The sequence below is a fragment of the Schistocerca gregaria genome, chromosome 3 (assembly GCF_023897955.1).
Source record: "Schistocerca gregaria isolate iqSchGreg1 chromosome 3, iqSchGreg1.2, whole genome shotgun sequence".
NCBI classification, from domain to species: Eukaryota; Metazoa; Arthropoda; class Insecta; order Orthoptera; family Acrididae; genus Schistocerca; species Schistocerca gregaria.
In genome coordinates, this window is record NC_064922.1 from 806,818,663 (window position 1) to 806,836,249 (window position 17,587).

At 44.2% G+C, this 17,587-nt stretch overlaps 1 protein-coding gene across 5 annotated transcripts in view; it reads left to right on the forward strand.

Moving 5' to 3' along the window:
• Positions 1-17,587, forward strand: part of LOC126354370 (kazrin) — a 903,527-nt gene that overhangs the window by 751,600 nt on the left and 134,340 nt on the right. For all 5 annotated transcript variants that reach the window (XM_050003952.1, XM_050003953.1, XM_050003955.1 and 2 more), the window contains exons 6-7: positions 5,984-6,163; positions 13,724-14,042. In XM_050003952.1, coding sequence (XP_049859909.1) covers positions 5,984-6,163; positions 13,724-14,042 — 499 coding nt within the window. The remainder of the gene's footprint in view (positions 1-5,983; positions 6,164-13,723; positions 14,043-17,587) is intronic.

The window sequence follows — 17,587 nt, forward strand, 5'->3', positions numbered from 1 at the left end:
ACACCATCAAACGCAACGCCGGTGAACCATTCAGGAAGTGGTAAACTTCGCTGTGTTCACATCACGAAAGACTGGGTACTGTTTGTCAAAGTAGCGCTGCCTCATTCAAGACCTCGTAATTCTTGAAATACCAGTATTCATTTCCGCTCATTATTCTCTTATCTCCAGATACTCAGTTAAAAATCCTTTGAAATTCCTATAGTTTTCACCCTCAAGTTTGTGAGACCTTGTATGCTTTACATTAGAGTGTTTGGTGCGACACTGCATTTCATAACATGTCTCTCCATATGCATGTGCACGCATGCATTTTAGCATCTGTTGTCATTTAGATAAAGTCGAATATTTACTATGTTGCTAGATTTACAGTAGTAATATTAAGATTTATTGAAGGTTAAAACCATTTTACTGCTTTTGTTTCGAATTTTAGGGTCAATGTTTCTTTATTTCATCGGCCTCTTGACACGCACTACCGTCTGATTTTGGCATATGGTCATTAGTAAGTGTTTCCTTAAATAGCTAACACAGCGTCACTGAGTACTGATAATAGAAGCTCGCAGCACGTTGGAGACGTTAACAGTTTGCTGCTTACATGACCGACTAAAGCTGAAGTTCCGCCTAAATTTCAGGGCCATTGTAACAACGTGAGAGCTCATATTTCTTCAACATGAAACTCACATTTTTCTTTTCGTTATTCTTCAGTGTGGCAGTGATGAATTGCTGCTTTCTGCCAAGAGCATTTATAAAAATATGCAAGGGTAGCTTTAGAATATTAAAATGTTCAAGTATTTATATATTTTTAATTATTATAAAGAACGACTGCAAGTTGGTGATGGTGGTACCCATCACAATAAAGACGAAACACTGTACGAAAATGTAGGATCTGCAACAGTAAAGCAGAAGTTTGGAGTAAAAGACTTCAGTAGTGCTTTGACGATTGGGTAGGACTTAGGCTTTCGAAGTTTTACATTTCATTTTTTGTTCCTAAATGTAGGGTGAACTTATCGAGCTCTAAGCCATTGTAGAGTTATGATCCTCTCAGCCAAATACCAGGAGAGATTCTGCTACGAGAGGAGGTGTCCCAGTAGAAAATACGCTGGCGGGGAAAAGATCGCAAGATCAAAAAGGTGTTGTGCCACATAAACGAATATTATAATTAGATGGAACACCCGCAGTCGTCCTTTCGATGTTATTTATTATATAGCTACAAGTTTGGGTGATTCAGTATGCCATCTTCAGCACATAACTGAGACTGAGGGCGTGAGCTCTAATAGCATACACGATCCCTTCAGCGGCCAACATCTATAAACTAGTTTCCGTAGACTACTATAACAACGATACTGTGTCTCCAACCATCAACTAAAAACTGAGTTGGTAGCGCCATTTGCGACTCAGTGGTGTCAAGCGAGAGCTCAATGTAGAGCAGGATGGAAGTTCGTTGTGCTCTCTGATGAAAACTGGTTCTGCTCGGCGCCAGTGATGACCGTGTGTAGACACGTTGGAGGCCTTTCTTGCATTCGCAGCGCCGGATTTGCAACTGGTGACCAAAATTAGAACTATTTTTCCAACGTAAATTGGTTCCGCATTAACGCATTAGCATATCTACCACGTTTCGCTGCCATACGATAATTACAGCCCATTCTGCACTGCTGTGAGTAGCTGCACTTTAATTATAACCACTCGGCATGAGTCAGTAGACCTCTTCGAAGGCAAGTGGCGTAATATCAGAAGACCAGCGAGTTTGAACACAGAAAAATCGTTTGCTTTCAGAAAATGGGTTTGCCCTGCCGTCAACTTAACAGACAAATAGGGCACTCTGCTGCGATAATGATCTTTTCGTACTTAAGAAAACGGAGATGATCGACTTAACTTTAGCAGTAGAATTGACTGTGGGTGTAAGTAGTGATTTAAGCTCGTTTTGTTTCAAATGTATTAAAGAACCTTAATCAAAACACATTATATAGAAAAACAAAACGATCTCACATATAACGCATAAATACAAGTCTACTTATTTTAAAAACCTTATTTTAAGACTTGAATCCTAATATATAATAATATTTACTCCTAATATATAATAACTATCATATCAAGAAGTCAAACAAGTGATAGTAGTGTCGACAGCGAAAATCTCTCTGTCATTCAGCAAATATCACCAAGATTAAAAACTTAACAGTACGGTAACAAAAACTAGAGGTTCACTTCATTTTTTTACTCCATCTCTCTGAAGATTTTGACAGATGCGAGATCAGTGATAGAAATGCGGTTTAAATGTTAATAGCTGCTGCGGAAGCATTCGGGCATGAAACTGCAAGTCTGGCTGTGAATCGAACTCCTTTTCAACGTCTCATAAAAAAATTATAGAAGCGAAACATGCAGAAATTGAGCTCAAGTATGACATAAATGATTACCAAGAATTAGTGTTGTAGTCGGATGGAAAGTTATTTGCTGAAAATGTATATAGACTGAGAGTGTTAGTGACATTTCAAGGCAAGGAACAATGATGGGAGTCCCTGAAATCCCAAAATCTTGTAGAGAAGATCAAGTCATGGCTATTCACCAGGCGTTAGAGAAGTGGGGTATAGCTGACAAAATTCGGGCACTTTGCTGCGATACTACTGTGAGCGATACAGGTGGAGTAAATGCCAGCTGTAACAATCTAGAAAAGTTGTTCAATCGTGACCTGTTATATCCCCATTGCCGTCATCTCATTTTTGAATTGGTGTTGCGGACCTATTTCAATTAACTTATGTCGGCAACTTCTGCCCCCAACACGGAATTCTTCAAGAAATTTAGAGTAACTTACTCGAAACTCGACAAGAACGCTTACATGGCCGGTAGCAGTGAATGATCGGTAGAATGATGTGTGGTATATTACTCTCAGATTTCTTGAAAGCCAACCTTCTACGCATAAACAAACGTTAGATGATTATCGAGAACTGCTGCAGATGCAGACAACGTTTCTTGGCAGCATTCCAAAGAATGAGATGTCTTTTCACGTCCCAGGTGGATGGCAAAGGCCACATACCCATGAGAGTTATACATGTTCCAAAATCAATTTCACTTGTCTGATACAAAACTGATTAACAATAAAATGTATTTTTCTTGCGCGCTTGTACGTCCTAGCCTGTTTTCTGTCAACACAAGCAATTAGGGCACCTTACCATGATTTCCTATTCATGAGTCAACTGATACGTTATCAGGATATTGATCTAGAAATTAGTACAGCTGCTGAAAAAGAATTTGCAGACACCTATGGTACGTCGTTGCAGAAACAACGGTTTTACTTTTGTTTTTTTTACTTTTGTTTGATGGTAATTGTTAAAAACCATTCAACAGCCAAGATCACATAAAATATTTCTTTACTTAAGACAACGGCTTCAATAGATTTTGCTGTCATCTTCAGTTCTTAAACTTTTTGTTGTAAAACATGTTCATTTTACGCTGAACCTGACGCACAAGACATCAAGTGGGTAAAAACCTTCACGTTTTTTTTTATAGTGTACAGGTTTTTCTCCACTTGACTTCTTGTGCGTGAGGTTCAGCGAAAAATGAACGTTTTACAACAAAAATGAACATGTTTTACAGTAAAAAGTTTAAGACGTGAAGATACAGCGAAGTCTAGTGAAACTGGTTGTCTTAAATAAAGAAATATTTTATGCAATCTTAGCTGTTGAATAGTTTCTAACAATTAAAACAGATCGCCCTTCAGTAACCTCAAAATGAGAAAACTCCGTTTGATGATAATGTTCCAACAAAGTTTAAGGCAAATATAGCTAAAGCTGTCTTGAAATTACAAAAGTTGAAGAAGAGGAGCATATAAAAACCTAAGGGAAAACGTACATTATACACAAAAACTGTCTTTCTTCTTTTACGAATGTTGCCTTTCATCATTTGTAACAGCTGTTCCGACAACTTTCTACTCAAGGTTTCCTATAATTACCAAATTTCCCCGCGCTCTTCAACGTGGAGAGATGACTCTCTTTACAAAAGTGTAATGTAAAAACTTGAGGAGATGGTTGTTGTGAGTGACGCAGAAAGAGGTGTGAAACTCATTCAGAACCACAACAGCATTCTCAGGCAGTTACGGCACATTATCATTATAATATTACTGATATTTAAAAATTAATAATAAAACAGTATTACATTTATCACTTTTGCTGGTGGCAAAGCGTCTGAAAATGGTAAAATGGTGCACAGAATTTTTTTTTAGTTTGTCATGAAATTGCATTCCGCCATCCAGCATCAGATTCCCATCAGACCAACGAGAACGTTGACCGACAGCATTGTTTAGAGGCCAGTGACCGATCTCAAAATTACGCAGTTTGCGTCGTTACCTTGCCCAGATACTGCAGAAAAGATCAGTAACAGATATCTCAGGGATGCTGAAATAAAAATGTGATAAAGTAAATGCCAATTGAACAATAGTAGGGTCCGGCTGTGGCCACCAAACAGTTCGTTGCCAACTGTCCTTCGCTGCAGCGTAAAAAAGTTCTAGAATGCATCATAATAAATTGAGATGCGGCATTATGGAAGAGGAAAGTAGGTTCTTAATTCAAACACGGCTATTGAAATTAAAATAGAATAATTATTTAACCAAAAGTTATGGATACCAGAGCGACACTTACATTTTGTAAGCCCGCCGCTGTGGCCAAGCGGTTCTAGGTGCTTCAGTACTGAACCGCGCTGCTGCTACGGTCGCAGGTTCGAATCCTGCCTCGGACATCAACTACTGTTTGGTTGGTATTTAGGCGTACCCTCCGATGCTATCCGTACAAAATCCATCGGCATCATGAACTGTTACCTGGAGATTCAGTGAAGCGGAGGGTATTTGCGGTGTGGGCGTTTCAAAAGATGGCGGAAGATGACGATTGGTTGAGTAACGTGTTGTGGACCGACGAGGCTCATTTCACGCCTCGAGGGTCTGTCAACGCTCACAACTGCAGAATTTGGGCTACCGAAAATCCTAGAACTGTCGTGGAAACTCCATTGCAAGACGAGAGAGTCACGGTGTGGGTTGGATTTACCACATCTACCGTTATCGGGCCTTTTTCCTTCGAGGAAATGCGTGATTCTGGTTTTGTAACTGCTACCGTGACGGGTGAGAGGTACGCCGATATGTTACAGAATTCCATCATCCCCAGCCTGGCCGATAAACACCTGCTGGAACGTACGATGTTTATGAAGGATGGCGCTCCACCCCATATAGCTAGACGCGTGAAAGACCTCTTGCGCGCGTCGTTTGATGATGATCGTGTGCTCAACCGCAATTTCGTCATGCTTGGCCTCCCACGTCCCCACACCTCAATCCGTGCGATTATTGGCCTTGGGGTTACCTGAAGTCGCAAGTGTATCGTGATCGACCGACATCTCTAGGGATGCTGGAAGACAACATCCGACGCCAATGCCTCACCATAACTCCGGACATGCTTTACAGTGCTGTTCACAACATTATTGCTCGACTACAGCTCATGTTGAGGAATGATGGTGGACATACTGAGCATTTCCTGTAAAGAACATCATCTTTGCTTTGTCTTACTTTGTTATGCTAATTATTGCTATTCTGATCAGATGAAGGGCCATCTGTTGGACATTTTTTGAACTTTTGTATAATAAAACCCCATGTCATTCCAAGGATGTGTGTCAATTTGTACCTCTCTATCGACATTATTCCGTGATTTATTCAGTTTTCACATTTATACTGGCTTTTTGATCACCCGGTACATTATCGAATAGGGGGCCATGTCAATCATATGTGTTATTTTGGTGCTGCAATTTTACAGATTTTAGTGTAGTAATGAATATGCTCACACGCTGCTGACACATAAGGGTCCATATGCAAATACCGCAGACGAAGATTCGTAATTTTGACACGAGCGTGTAGGAAACTGTCTCGGGCGAGGAGCTGTGGGTGGAGGTGTGAGAAGGCTGCTGTAGACGCAGTGCCCGTGGCACGGCCCGGCTACCCCTGTGCTCCTCTTGTGTGCAGCGGATGAGGGAGAGCGAGGCGTCCCTGCAGCAGCTGTCGACGGAGCGCGAGGAGCGCGAGCGCGAGCGCTGGAGCCTGCTGCGGCACGCCCGCGACGAGGCCGAGCGCAGCCTCGCCCTGGCCGCGCAGCTCGACGCCAAGGAGCAGCACATCCAGCAGCTGCAGGACCAGCTGCTAGAGGTACGTACTCCCCGCACCTCCATACTCCGGCTGACGGATCCGTGCCTTCTGATGGCTGCTGCTCTGCGCGTGTCTGTGTCCAACGTACCTTGGCTGTTACTCCTCCATCACTCCAGTCCCGCATCTGTCGGGCGCCCGGTGCGTGGTGGCAAACCGTGACTCCCCGGTGTCGGCGCTATCGCCCTCCACACTCAACAGCACTAGCGCTGACACTGGAGGCCACAGTTTGCGGTCGAGTGTCGTCATCTCTACCAATACCACCTCCGCCACTGCCACCACTCTCTGGCGCTGCACTCGCAGCATAGTTATTGGGCTTTTTACACCCTGACTTTGTGGAGTTTTCAGCACTTGGGGATGTGATTCTGGCCTCGCTTGGTAAAACTAGTTGCTTCCTTGTCAGTTGTCGTCTTCTTTGCTGTTGACATAAACAGAAAAATACGACAGCTGACAGAGAAAGGGGGGTAGGTTTCCCCTATGAGAGATTTATGAACAATGATGACGCCATTACAATGTCATCGCACCTCGGCGTTGCGGTTAGTCACTTGTCAGCATTGACATAAAATTTTATGACGTTTATACATTGAAGAGCCGAAGAAACTGGTACACCTGCCTAATACCGACACGACGTGGCGGGGACTCAGCTTATGTCTCAAGTAAAACTGGAGGGAACTAAAACCATGAATCCCTCAGGGCTGTCCAGGGTCGAGATCACTTCTGAACAGCACGTTGCAAGGCAGAAGAGTCTTCCTGGAGCCACTCTGTAGCAATTATGGACGTATGGGGTGTCGCATTGTCCTGCTGGAATTGCCAAATCCGTCGGAATACACAATGGACATTAATGGATGCAGGTGATCAGACAGCACGCTTAAGTACGTGTCACCTGTCACAGTCGTGTCTAGACGTCTCAGGAGTTCCATACAACTAAAACTGCACACGCCCCACACCAGTTTGAACAGTCCCGTGCTGACTTGCAGGGTCCATGGATTCATATGGTTGTCTCCATTCCCGTACACGTCCATCCGCTCGATACAATTTGAAACGAGACTCATCCGACCAGGCAACATGTTTTCAGTCATCGACAGTCCCATTTTGGTGTTGACGTGCAGTAATAAAGGCTACGCGAGTAGCCTTCGGCTCCGAAAGCCCATATCGATAATGTATATTTGAATGCTTCGCACGCTGACACTTGGTGATGGCCCAGTATCGAAATCTGCAACAATTTACGGAAAGATTGCACTTCTGTCTTGTTGAAAGATTCTCTTCAGTCGTCGTTGGTTCCGTTCTTGTAGGATCTTTTTCCGGTCGCAACTATGTCAGAGATTTGATGTTTTACCGGATTCCTGATACTCACGCTACACTCGTGAAATGGTCGTACGAAAAAATTCCCACTTCATTGCTACCTCGGATGCTGTGTCCCATCGCTCGTGCACCGACTATAACGCCACGTTCAAACTCAATTAAATCTTGATAACCTCCCATTGTAGCAGCAGTAACCGATCTAACAACGGCGTCAGGCACTTGTTGTCTTGTATGGGCGTTGCTGACATCAGCGCCGTATTCTGCCTAAACACATCGAAAAAAATTTGCGTCGCCCCGGTTCCCTGAACTCCTGGAGATAGACGTTGACTTTGGATACTGTATCACAGACACAGTCCCTTTGACTCTTCAGAGATCTCACTAAACCCGCCCAAAGATGTAAACAACAATGCATGAGCAGCGCCTATTAGACGGAGGGGGTCCGACAGCAGATCAGTTCCCATCATTCCACCAGGAAGGACATACGCGGCTCTTGTTGTCTGTAGTTCAACAATGCCTAGACGGTCAATGCCGCGGTTCGATCGCGTCCGCATTGTTCCTTTGTGACAGGAAGCGCTCTCAACAAGGGAAGTGTCCAGGCGTCTCAGAGTGAACCAAAGCGATGTTGTTCGGACATGGAAGAGATACAGAGAGACACGAACTGTCGATGATGTGCCTCGCTCAGGCCGCCCAAGGACTATTACTGCAGTGGATGACCGCTACCTACGGATTATGGCTCGGAGGGAATCTGATAGCAACGCCAGCATGTTGAATAATGCTTTGAGTGCAGCCACAGGGCGTCGTGTTACGACTCAAACTGTGTGCAATAGGCTGCATGATGCGCAGCTTCACTTCCGACGTCCATGGCGAGGTCCATCTTTGCAACCACATCACCATGCAGCGAAGTACAGATAGAACCAACAACATGCTGAAAGGACATCTCAGGATTGGCATTACGTTCTCTTCACCGTTGAGTGTCGCATATGCCTTCAACCAGACAATCGTCGGAAACGTGTTTGGAGGCAACGCGGTCAGGGTGAATGCCTTAGACACACGAGTGCAGCAAGGTGGAGGTTCCCTGATGTTTTGGGGTGGCATTATGTGGGGCCGATGTAAGCCGCTGGTGGCCATGGACGGCGCCGTAACGGCTGTACGATACGTGAATGCCATCCTCCGACCGATAGTGCAACCATATTAGCAGCATATTGGCGAGGAATTCGTGTTCATGGACAACAATTCATGCCCTCATCGTGCACATCTTGTGAATGACTTCCTTCAGGACAACGACATCGCTCGACTAGAGTGGTCAGCATGTTCTCCAGACATGAACCCTATCGAACATGACTGGAATAGATTGAAAAGGGCTGTTTATGGACGACATGACCCACCAACACACTCTGAGGGATCTACGCCGAATCGCCATTGAGGAGTGGGACAATCTGGACCAACAGTGCTTTGATGAACTAGTGAATAGTATGCCACGACGAATACAGGCGTGCATCAATGCAGGAGGACGTGTTACTGGGTATTAGAGGTACCGATGTGAACAACAATATGGACTACCACCTCTGAAGGACTCGTTGTATGGAGGTAGAACATGCAATGCAAAACTTTTTTTGATGTGTGTATTTACAAATCTCTGTATTTGAATATGCATGTCTATACCAATTTCTTTGGCGCTGCAGTGTACATACAAGGTTTTTTATTCCCACTTATGAAAATACAGTGAAATTAACCGAATATCCCCCTAACGTCAGTATACACCCCCAAAACCCACCAAAATATGTACTGACTATTTCCAGTGGAGTTGGTTGTGCTGTGAATGCACTTAAAAAACGAAGACATGAACATAAAATACACACCCCGAAAAGACCTACCAACCTGCTTTAACATGAATACAAACGGCCAGAAATCGGAGTGCTTTCGATGCACTTATACAATGATATTTTCGCAAGCCCCTTAATCATGATTATATATCCCCCCCCCCCCCAAAAAAAAAAACAACACTGGAATATATAAACAACATACATCTTCAAATTGATAGGCCCTTGCGCTGTGATTTTATATGACGTACATATGTTTTCAGTATATAGATTTTTTTTTTTTTTTTTTTTTTTTTTTTTTTTTTTTTTTTTTTTTTTACATGAGCAAGATATCGGGCATGCTTGGCGTCGGCCGCCAGTGAGGTCGGGTGCCGGGTGCTCCAATTTTTCCGTTTCCTGATTGTCGTGTATTATAGTACGGGGTGTTGGCCGCCTTGTTGAAGTGTTTCCGCAATTTCGGAACTCTGGCAACCCGGTGTAGCGGAACGCTTTTTTTTTTGTGCTAAGTTCCTATGTGACCAAACTGATGAGGTCATCGGTCCATGGGGTTACATAATACTTAACCTAACTTAAACTAACGTAAGCTAAGGACAACACACACCCATGCGCAAGGGTGGACTCGAACCCCCGACAGGGGGTTAAAAGACAACGCGATATGAACCGATCCGTTGTCTTGATGCAGAGACCATGAATCGTTTTCCCACAGTATGCGTGGTTTTTTTTCTTTTTTTTTTCCTTTTTTCTTGTTTTCTCACGGAGCTGAGCAAAGAACCCCAAGGTATCAGTGTTGGCTATTAGTTTGACCTTCAGGAACCCAGCGAAGAAACACAGTTCCTTGAATATAATAAAAAACATCCAGCACAACTTTCACTCTTGATTTGTTCATTCGAGTTTCTTTCGCTCGCCGTAAAGTTGGGGCCTTCCAATGCACGGATTTGCGCTTAATTTCCCTATCGTAAGCGAAAAACCCAGATTTGTCGCATGCTATCACTATTTCCAAGAAATTAGGATTATTTTCAATGGTATTCAAAATGTCAATACAAACATTTTCACCAGCTTCATTCTGTTCGATCGTGAGAATTTTCAGGACCGGTTTCACACACTTACTTTTCTCATGTTAAACTGCTTACGATAAATTTTCCTTACAAATTCTTCGTCAGTTCCTACAGTGTCAGTAATCGATCGAATACTCAGCCGACGATCAGATCGAATCAGATTACCTGCTTTTTCGATATTTTCATCCGGTTATGATGTTAAAGAGCTTCCTGGGCGTGAGACATCTTCAGCATCTTCTCGGCCATCTGGAAAACGTAATGCTAGAACCACTGAAAAACTGACGTATGTGATAAACAGTCTTCAACATACAGTTCCCTTAGAAAAGATAGCCACCGTGGCCGAGCGGTTCTCAGCGCTTCAGTCCGGAACCGGGCGACTGCTACGCCCGCAGGTTCGAATCGTGTCTCGGGCATGGATGTGTGTGATGTCCTTATGTTAGTTAAGTTTAAGTAGTTCTAAGTTCTAGGGGACTGATGGACTCAGATGTTAAGTCCCATAGTGCTCAGAGCCATTTTTTTATAGAAAAGATAGGTTTCAGTAGCAGTTTTTACAAGTTTCGTGTGAAACTTCACGACAGTTCGTTACTCTATTATTACACTTACCATTTTTCCAGCAAAGCAAAATAACGGATCTTACAAAAATGAAGGCCACGGCCACACTGATTTGTCTACGGATACCACAGATGCCGAATTCGACTGACAAGGCGTCACGCTTCACAGCTATTGGTCGTTCACCTTCGATGCGTGCGTACTTATTCTGTTACAGTATCAGTTCCGTTATTTAATTGCCGCACCTCGTACCAGTCATCCGAACTCAGTTCAAGCTGATGTCTAGCCGGGTACGAGCCGTTGTTGCTGCCAGAGATGGAAGCTGTGTGTACTAAAGTTCGCACCAAATCACCTACAATAGTACGTTCTTGAGACGGGTGTTACGATTAATCAAGGAAAACCCCCAGCTGGGAAACGGGTCCAAAATTAGTTGGTTACTGTCGAGTTGCAATGTACAATTTCTTTAGTGATTACTTCAACCATTAAAAGTCATTTCTTTAGCACTTGACCAGGAACAGATCCAAAAAAGCTAGCAGGCATGAGTGCCTTTTCAAAACAAACGGCCAAGCCATTTTACTTGAAACCGGCTTTGATAAAACATTTGATAAGATCAAAATTTTCCAAGTAATGAAACTAAAAACTTTACTTTACCGTTAATAGCCAAGCCATTTTACTTAAAATGACTTTGATAAAGCATTTAATAACAAAATTAAAACTTTCCAAGTAATGAAACAAAAACACCAATTTGCATACAATTTCGCACAACAAGATATTAAATCACAAGGGCTCACTAACAGGGAGGCAGAACTAGCATTTTCAAAGGATGCCAAGTAGATTAAAACAATCAAAGTAACGATCCAGTCATTCACCTTTTACAATAACTAACAATTTTAAAGCCATGCAATTAAAAAAAAAACACACAAATGAAAGGCAAACTTAACCTTTTTAAACAGTGGCCAAAAACAATCAGAGTAAAATACAACCATTTAACATTTTACAATAACTAACAACTTTAATGCCATGTCCTGCCACCAAAATGTCCTGGGATAGAAATAATTAACCGACCGGGTGTAAGGGCGGCCACAATTATCTCCCGAAGGATGCTCAGACTAAGAGCGGGTTAACAGACCCACAACGCCTCACATTCAGCAATCACATCGACCTCACGCAAGGCCAGGGGAGGAGGGAGGATCAAATCAGGAACCATAATCCCTGCCCAAAAATACACTTCCTCCCAGGCAGTACTAATAAGAAGTCAAAAGATCACTGTCTATAATTACACCGGCGACTGGGACAGGAAATCCGAACGCAGGAGGCCACAAGGCCGAAAAAATGTAATCTAAAACAATAATCACTGCCCAAAAATACACTTTCTACTGGGCAGTACTAATAAGAAGCGGAAAATATCACTGTCTATAAATACACAGGAAACTCGAACGCATGAGGCCACAAGGCAGAAAGGACGCTGGTTGCACAAACGAAAATTTTTCAATCAACATCTAAACCTTTAACGAACTTAACTTGCAGTTTATCAGAGAAACAGCAGGTGAACTCCGATGCAAAGGTTCCTCACACCCGACCGTGTCCACGTCGCTAGCGTACCCAACTGGGCACAGTCACGCAGCCACGCTCTCTGTCACCGAAGCCCTCGTCTCTGCACCCACGGCGGCGAAATACCACCCCTCAGGTTAGGCGAGTTACTAGTCCATCATTCCCGCCTCCAGACGGAAAATTTAGCGACATCCGTTGGCGCTCCCACCAAGTAGTGACTCGGAACCACACCCGTGGCCCCCGGGTGTTCACAGTAAGAGCTTGCAGCCTTGTCCCCCTCAACTCGTCCCACATGTCTCGCACCGCCAGTGTAGACCACGCGGCTTCTCGGAACAACAACCAACTCTCCACCGCCACACCACGCCGCGGTCTCCAAGAACCGACCAACTCGTCACCGCAACCAATCGGCCATCCCGCCCAAAGATCTTATTCCCTTACACAAGGCTAACAGGAAGCAACGACTCGAAGATCGATAAGACCAGACACGGGGCAGAGGCGAATCTCAACAGAATCGTACGCAGCAAAACGATAAATATGAAAGAATCAATTAACGATGCAATGGAAGGACTCAGAACATGAAACTTCCTGGCAGATTATAACTGTGTGCCGGACCGAGACTCAAACTCGGGACCTTTGCCTTTCGCGGGCAAGTGCTCTACCAATTGAGCTTCCCAAGCACGACTCACGCCCCGTCCTCACAGCTTTACTTCTGCCAGTACCTAGCCTCCTACCTTCCAAACTTTACAGAAGCTCTCCTGCCAACTATTGTTGTTGTTGTTGTGGTCTTCAGTCCTGAGACTGGTTTGATGCAGCTCTCCATGCTACTCTATCCTGTGCAAGCCTCTTCAACTTGCAGAACTAGCGCTCCTGAACGAAAGGATATTGCGGAGACATGGCTTAGCCACGACCTGGGGGATGTTTCCAGAATGAGATTTTCACTCTGCAGCGGAGTGTGCGCTGATCTGAAACTTCCTGGCAGATTAAAACCGTGTGCCGGACTGAGACTCGAACTCGGGACCTTTGCCTTTCAGCGCACACCCCGTTGCAGAGTGAACATCTCATTCTGGACTCAGAACAATCTTAACAGCGCGATATATGTTGAAGAGCCGACACACGGCTCAGTTCTTTCTACTGTACTGCAAATGCGCAATAAGTAAAATTTCGTTGCTTGCTACCGCTTCTGGTGTTGCAGTTGTAATGACCAACAGCGTACTTTTTAAATATATCCAGAGCAGGCACTCACTTCAGTGATTGGATCTACGGAACACGATGGTGTGGTCCCGCAGGCTCGTCGGCAGCTGGCGGCCGTGCAGGGCGGCGGCGCCGTGGTGCTGGCGGGCGGCGGCGGCGGGCCTGGCAGCGGGGGCGGCAGCGGGGGCAGCGGCGGCGGCGGCGGCTGCCTGTCCGACCAGGAGAGCCTGGCCTCCATGTCGCTGTCGGCGTCGCGCGCCAACGGTGGCCTGGCCACGCCCACCGCGGGGCTGGGCCTGCTGCCGGGGGACCGCGGCAGCTGCAGCGCCGACTCGGGCGTGCGCGGCAGCTCCGACCGCGAGTCGGGCGGCGCCACCTCGGGCGGCGGCAACCTGTCCGACTCAACCACCGACGGTCAGTACGCACGCCCTTTCCCCGCTCTCTGCTAACTCACACAATCACGCCACCAGTGTTCAGTCACACTGTTACGACCAGTTTCTAGTTGGGGCGATTACAATGCGTAGTTGACGTACGCTGCGCACTCCTTTTATTAATATACAGCCAGAAAAAAAAAATTAGTACACCCACTTAGAGCTTTCCAATTAACTCGAGATTTGTTGTTGCAGCAATGCATACTGAGCACATGAACTGATTACATTTACAGGTCAATAGCACAAGCCGTTCTGAGGTATCAAGTAATGACCCATGCTGAACCATCCATACTAGTGTGTGGACGGGTGGCATATAGTCGATTGTACAATGGTAAATACTGCCTGGAATACCTTATGCCACACCTGTTGGACCTATTCGTGTGGTTCTGTAAAAGTTGTCAGTTGATGAGTTGCATAAATCACTTCTCGTCCCATCTTATCCCAGACGTGCTCAGTTGTAGACAATGCCAGAGATCGTGCTGCCCGAAGAAGTTGCTGCACATCCGCATTAGTATGTGTATGGGTGGCATCTAGTCGATTGTACAATGGCGAATATTGCTTGGAATACCTTAAGCCACACCTGTTGGACGTATTCGTCTAGTTCTGTAAAAGTTGTCGGTTGACGAGTTGCATAAATCACTCCTCGTCCCATCTTATCCCAGGTGTGCTCAGTTGTAGACAATGCCAGAGACTGTTCTGCCCAAAGAAATTGCTGCACATCCGTATTAGTATGTGTACGGGTGGCATCTAGTCGATTCTACAATGGCGAATACTGCCTGGAATACCTTATGCCACACCTGTTGGACCTATTTGTGTATTTCTGTAAAAATTGTCGGTTGATGAGTTGCATAAATCACTCCTCATCCCATCTTATACCAGAAGTGCTCAGTTGTAGACAATTCCGGAGACTGTTCTGCCCGAAGAAGTTGCTGCATATCCGTATTAGTGTGTGTACGGGTGGCATCTAGTCGATTCTGCAATGGCGAATATTGCTTGGAATACCTTATGTCACACCTGTTGGACCTATTCGTGTAGTTCTGTAAAAATTGTCGGTTGATGAGTTGCATAAATCACTCCTCATCCCATCTTATCCCAGATGTGCTCAGTTGTAGACAATTCCGGAGATTGTGCTGCCCGAAGAAGTTGCTGCATGTGTTGGAGAACAAGTTGAGTGTGTGGGCGAGCATTATTCTATGGAACAACACACTGCCTTCCTGTTCCAACAACGGCAAAAGAATGGGTCTAACAGCATTCTGCACCTACTGAATGCGGGTTAGCCTCCCCTCCAGAAACACCAAAGGTGAATGAGAGTTGTTGCTTAAGGCACTGGGTGGGGCCAGTGTGCCCTTCTACGAGACCTTCACTCGCATGCAGGAAAAATCTGCTTCCATCGCTGAGAACTACGGCACGCCATTCCGTCTCCCAAGTGATCATCCGACAGCACAATAAAGCTGTGCACGTCGATGGTGTGGCGTGAGTGGAAGACAGACTAGAGGTGGGCGTGCCCATAGCCCTGGTGCTAGCAACCAGTTCATAACAGTTCGTGTTGACACATCTAGGCTCTTAATCTCTTTTATTTTTGCTGTGGTATCTGTAAGGTCTGCAACTCCTGTAGTTACAACACTATGAACCTGGCAGGCATCTGTGCTGGTGATGTGCGGATGGCCATTGTTGTGTTGAAATAAATTTCTTTTGTTGTTCGAGCAGTTGTACATTACTTGCAAGTCTAATAAAATGTCCCATCAGTATCAGAGGTTTCTCACAGATGGAGAGGTGTCAGCTATAATAAATGAAGCAAGTGAAGGTGATGAAAGTGATCCAGAAGAAGATGATACAGTTGTGACATACCATAGTGACACACTAATTGTAAATGAGTCAAGTTCACGAAGTTCATCCCCTGATGAACAGCATGCAGCTGCTTCCAGCATCATTGTTACAGCAAAAAGCGGTAGGCAATATATTACTGTGCCTCCAAGCCAAGTATGCAGGTCAGTACAAAACATAGTGAATTTTTGTGAAGGTTTGATTCATGAAGGCTTGACTTCTAGTGTGTCAGAATCTTTCAAAAAGTTTATAACTCCCGCAATAATGAAGATTATCATGGACTATACAAACCAAGAGGCTCGTAATAAGAACTTAAAACTTACCACCATAGAAGAAATATGTGCCTTCATCGGCAATCTGCGAAAGAATATCTACATAGCTACAATGAGTTGTATTCAATGTGGAGAACTTATGTCCCTGATTAGATTTGATGATAAAGAAACAAGGACCGAAAGATGAAAACAGGATAAGTTTTGCCTCCTTCATGAAGTTTTCGACAAAATAGACAAAATCTTTGTGAAATACTACATACCAAGTGCAGATCTAATGATTGATGAAATGCTCTCCCTATTTCAAGGAAGATGTTCCTTTAAGGTCTTTATGAAAGACAAACCTGGGGAGTATGGTATATTGATTAGGATGTTATCAGATGCACACACCCAGTATGTTCTAAAAATGAAAGTCAATGCAGGGAAGGATGAATGACTTGCCGAGGAACGGAGTGTAAAGACAGTTGTTAGATGCCTAGTGAATCCGCTGGCAGGAACTGGAAAAAATGTAACAACAGATTGTTATTATACATCCTTAGACGTAGCCGAGGAGCATTACAATGATGACAAGTTAACTTTGGTGGGAGCATCGAAGAGTAACAGAAAACACATACCAGAACAGCTAAAGAAGACATAGGGTCAAGAGCTATTTTGCTCTAAGTTCTTATTCATGGAACTGAAAACAGGTAATGATACAGTTACCTTGGTTTCGTACATCTCCAAACTGAAGCCTACTAAGGATCTCATACTTCTTTCCACACAACACAATGATAACAAGGTGGATGTGTCCTCAGAGAAACAACAGATAAACTCAATCTCTACTACAATGAGACCAAAGGGGGCATGGACAGCATTGATCAAATGAGATGACATCATTCAGTAAAGCAAGGGATGAGAAGGTGGTCATCATCTGTCTTTTTCACCTTGATAGATATTGACTGTCTCAATGCTGGAATAATTTTCATGATAAACAACCCAAACTAGAATAGGAAGAAGCATAATGTGAGAAGGCTGCATCTGCTAGAATTAAGTTAACAGCTCATTAGGCCAGCTGTGGAAGAGAGAGCAAAGAATATAATGGGTTTACAAAAGTCTATCATCCCTGCAGTAGAAAATATTTTAGAGAAAATGCTGCCTAGTGTTACTGCAACTGTTCAGTCTCTTGAATTTTATTCAAGAGGAAGACGTCACATCTGTTTGAAGAGCAAAAACTCTAAAAAGGAAAAAGACAAGATGACAAAAGTGTTTACAGGTTGTTGCAGGTGTTCCAAGTATGTGCATTACACTGATTATGTGAAATTGAAAGCCAGTAGGAAGGAAAAACTCAATTGTAATTTCTGACTTTGATTTTCTGTTTTCTTATGTGTGGTTTGCTATTGTATGTTCTTTTATGATTCCTTAATATAAGTCTGATGTATATAAAAAAGTTAGTTTA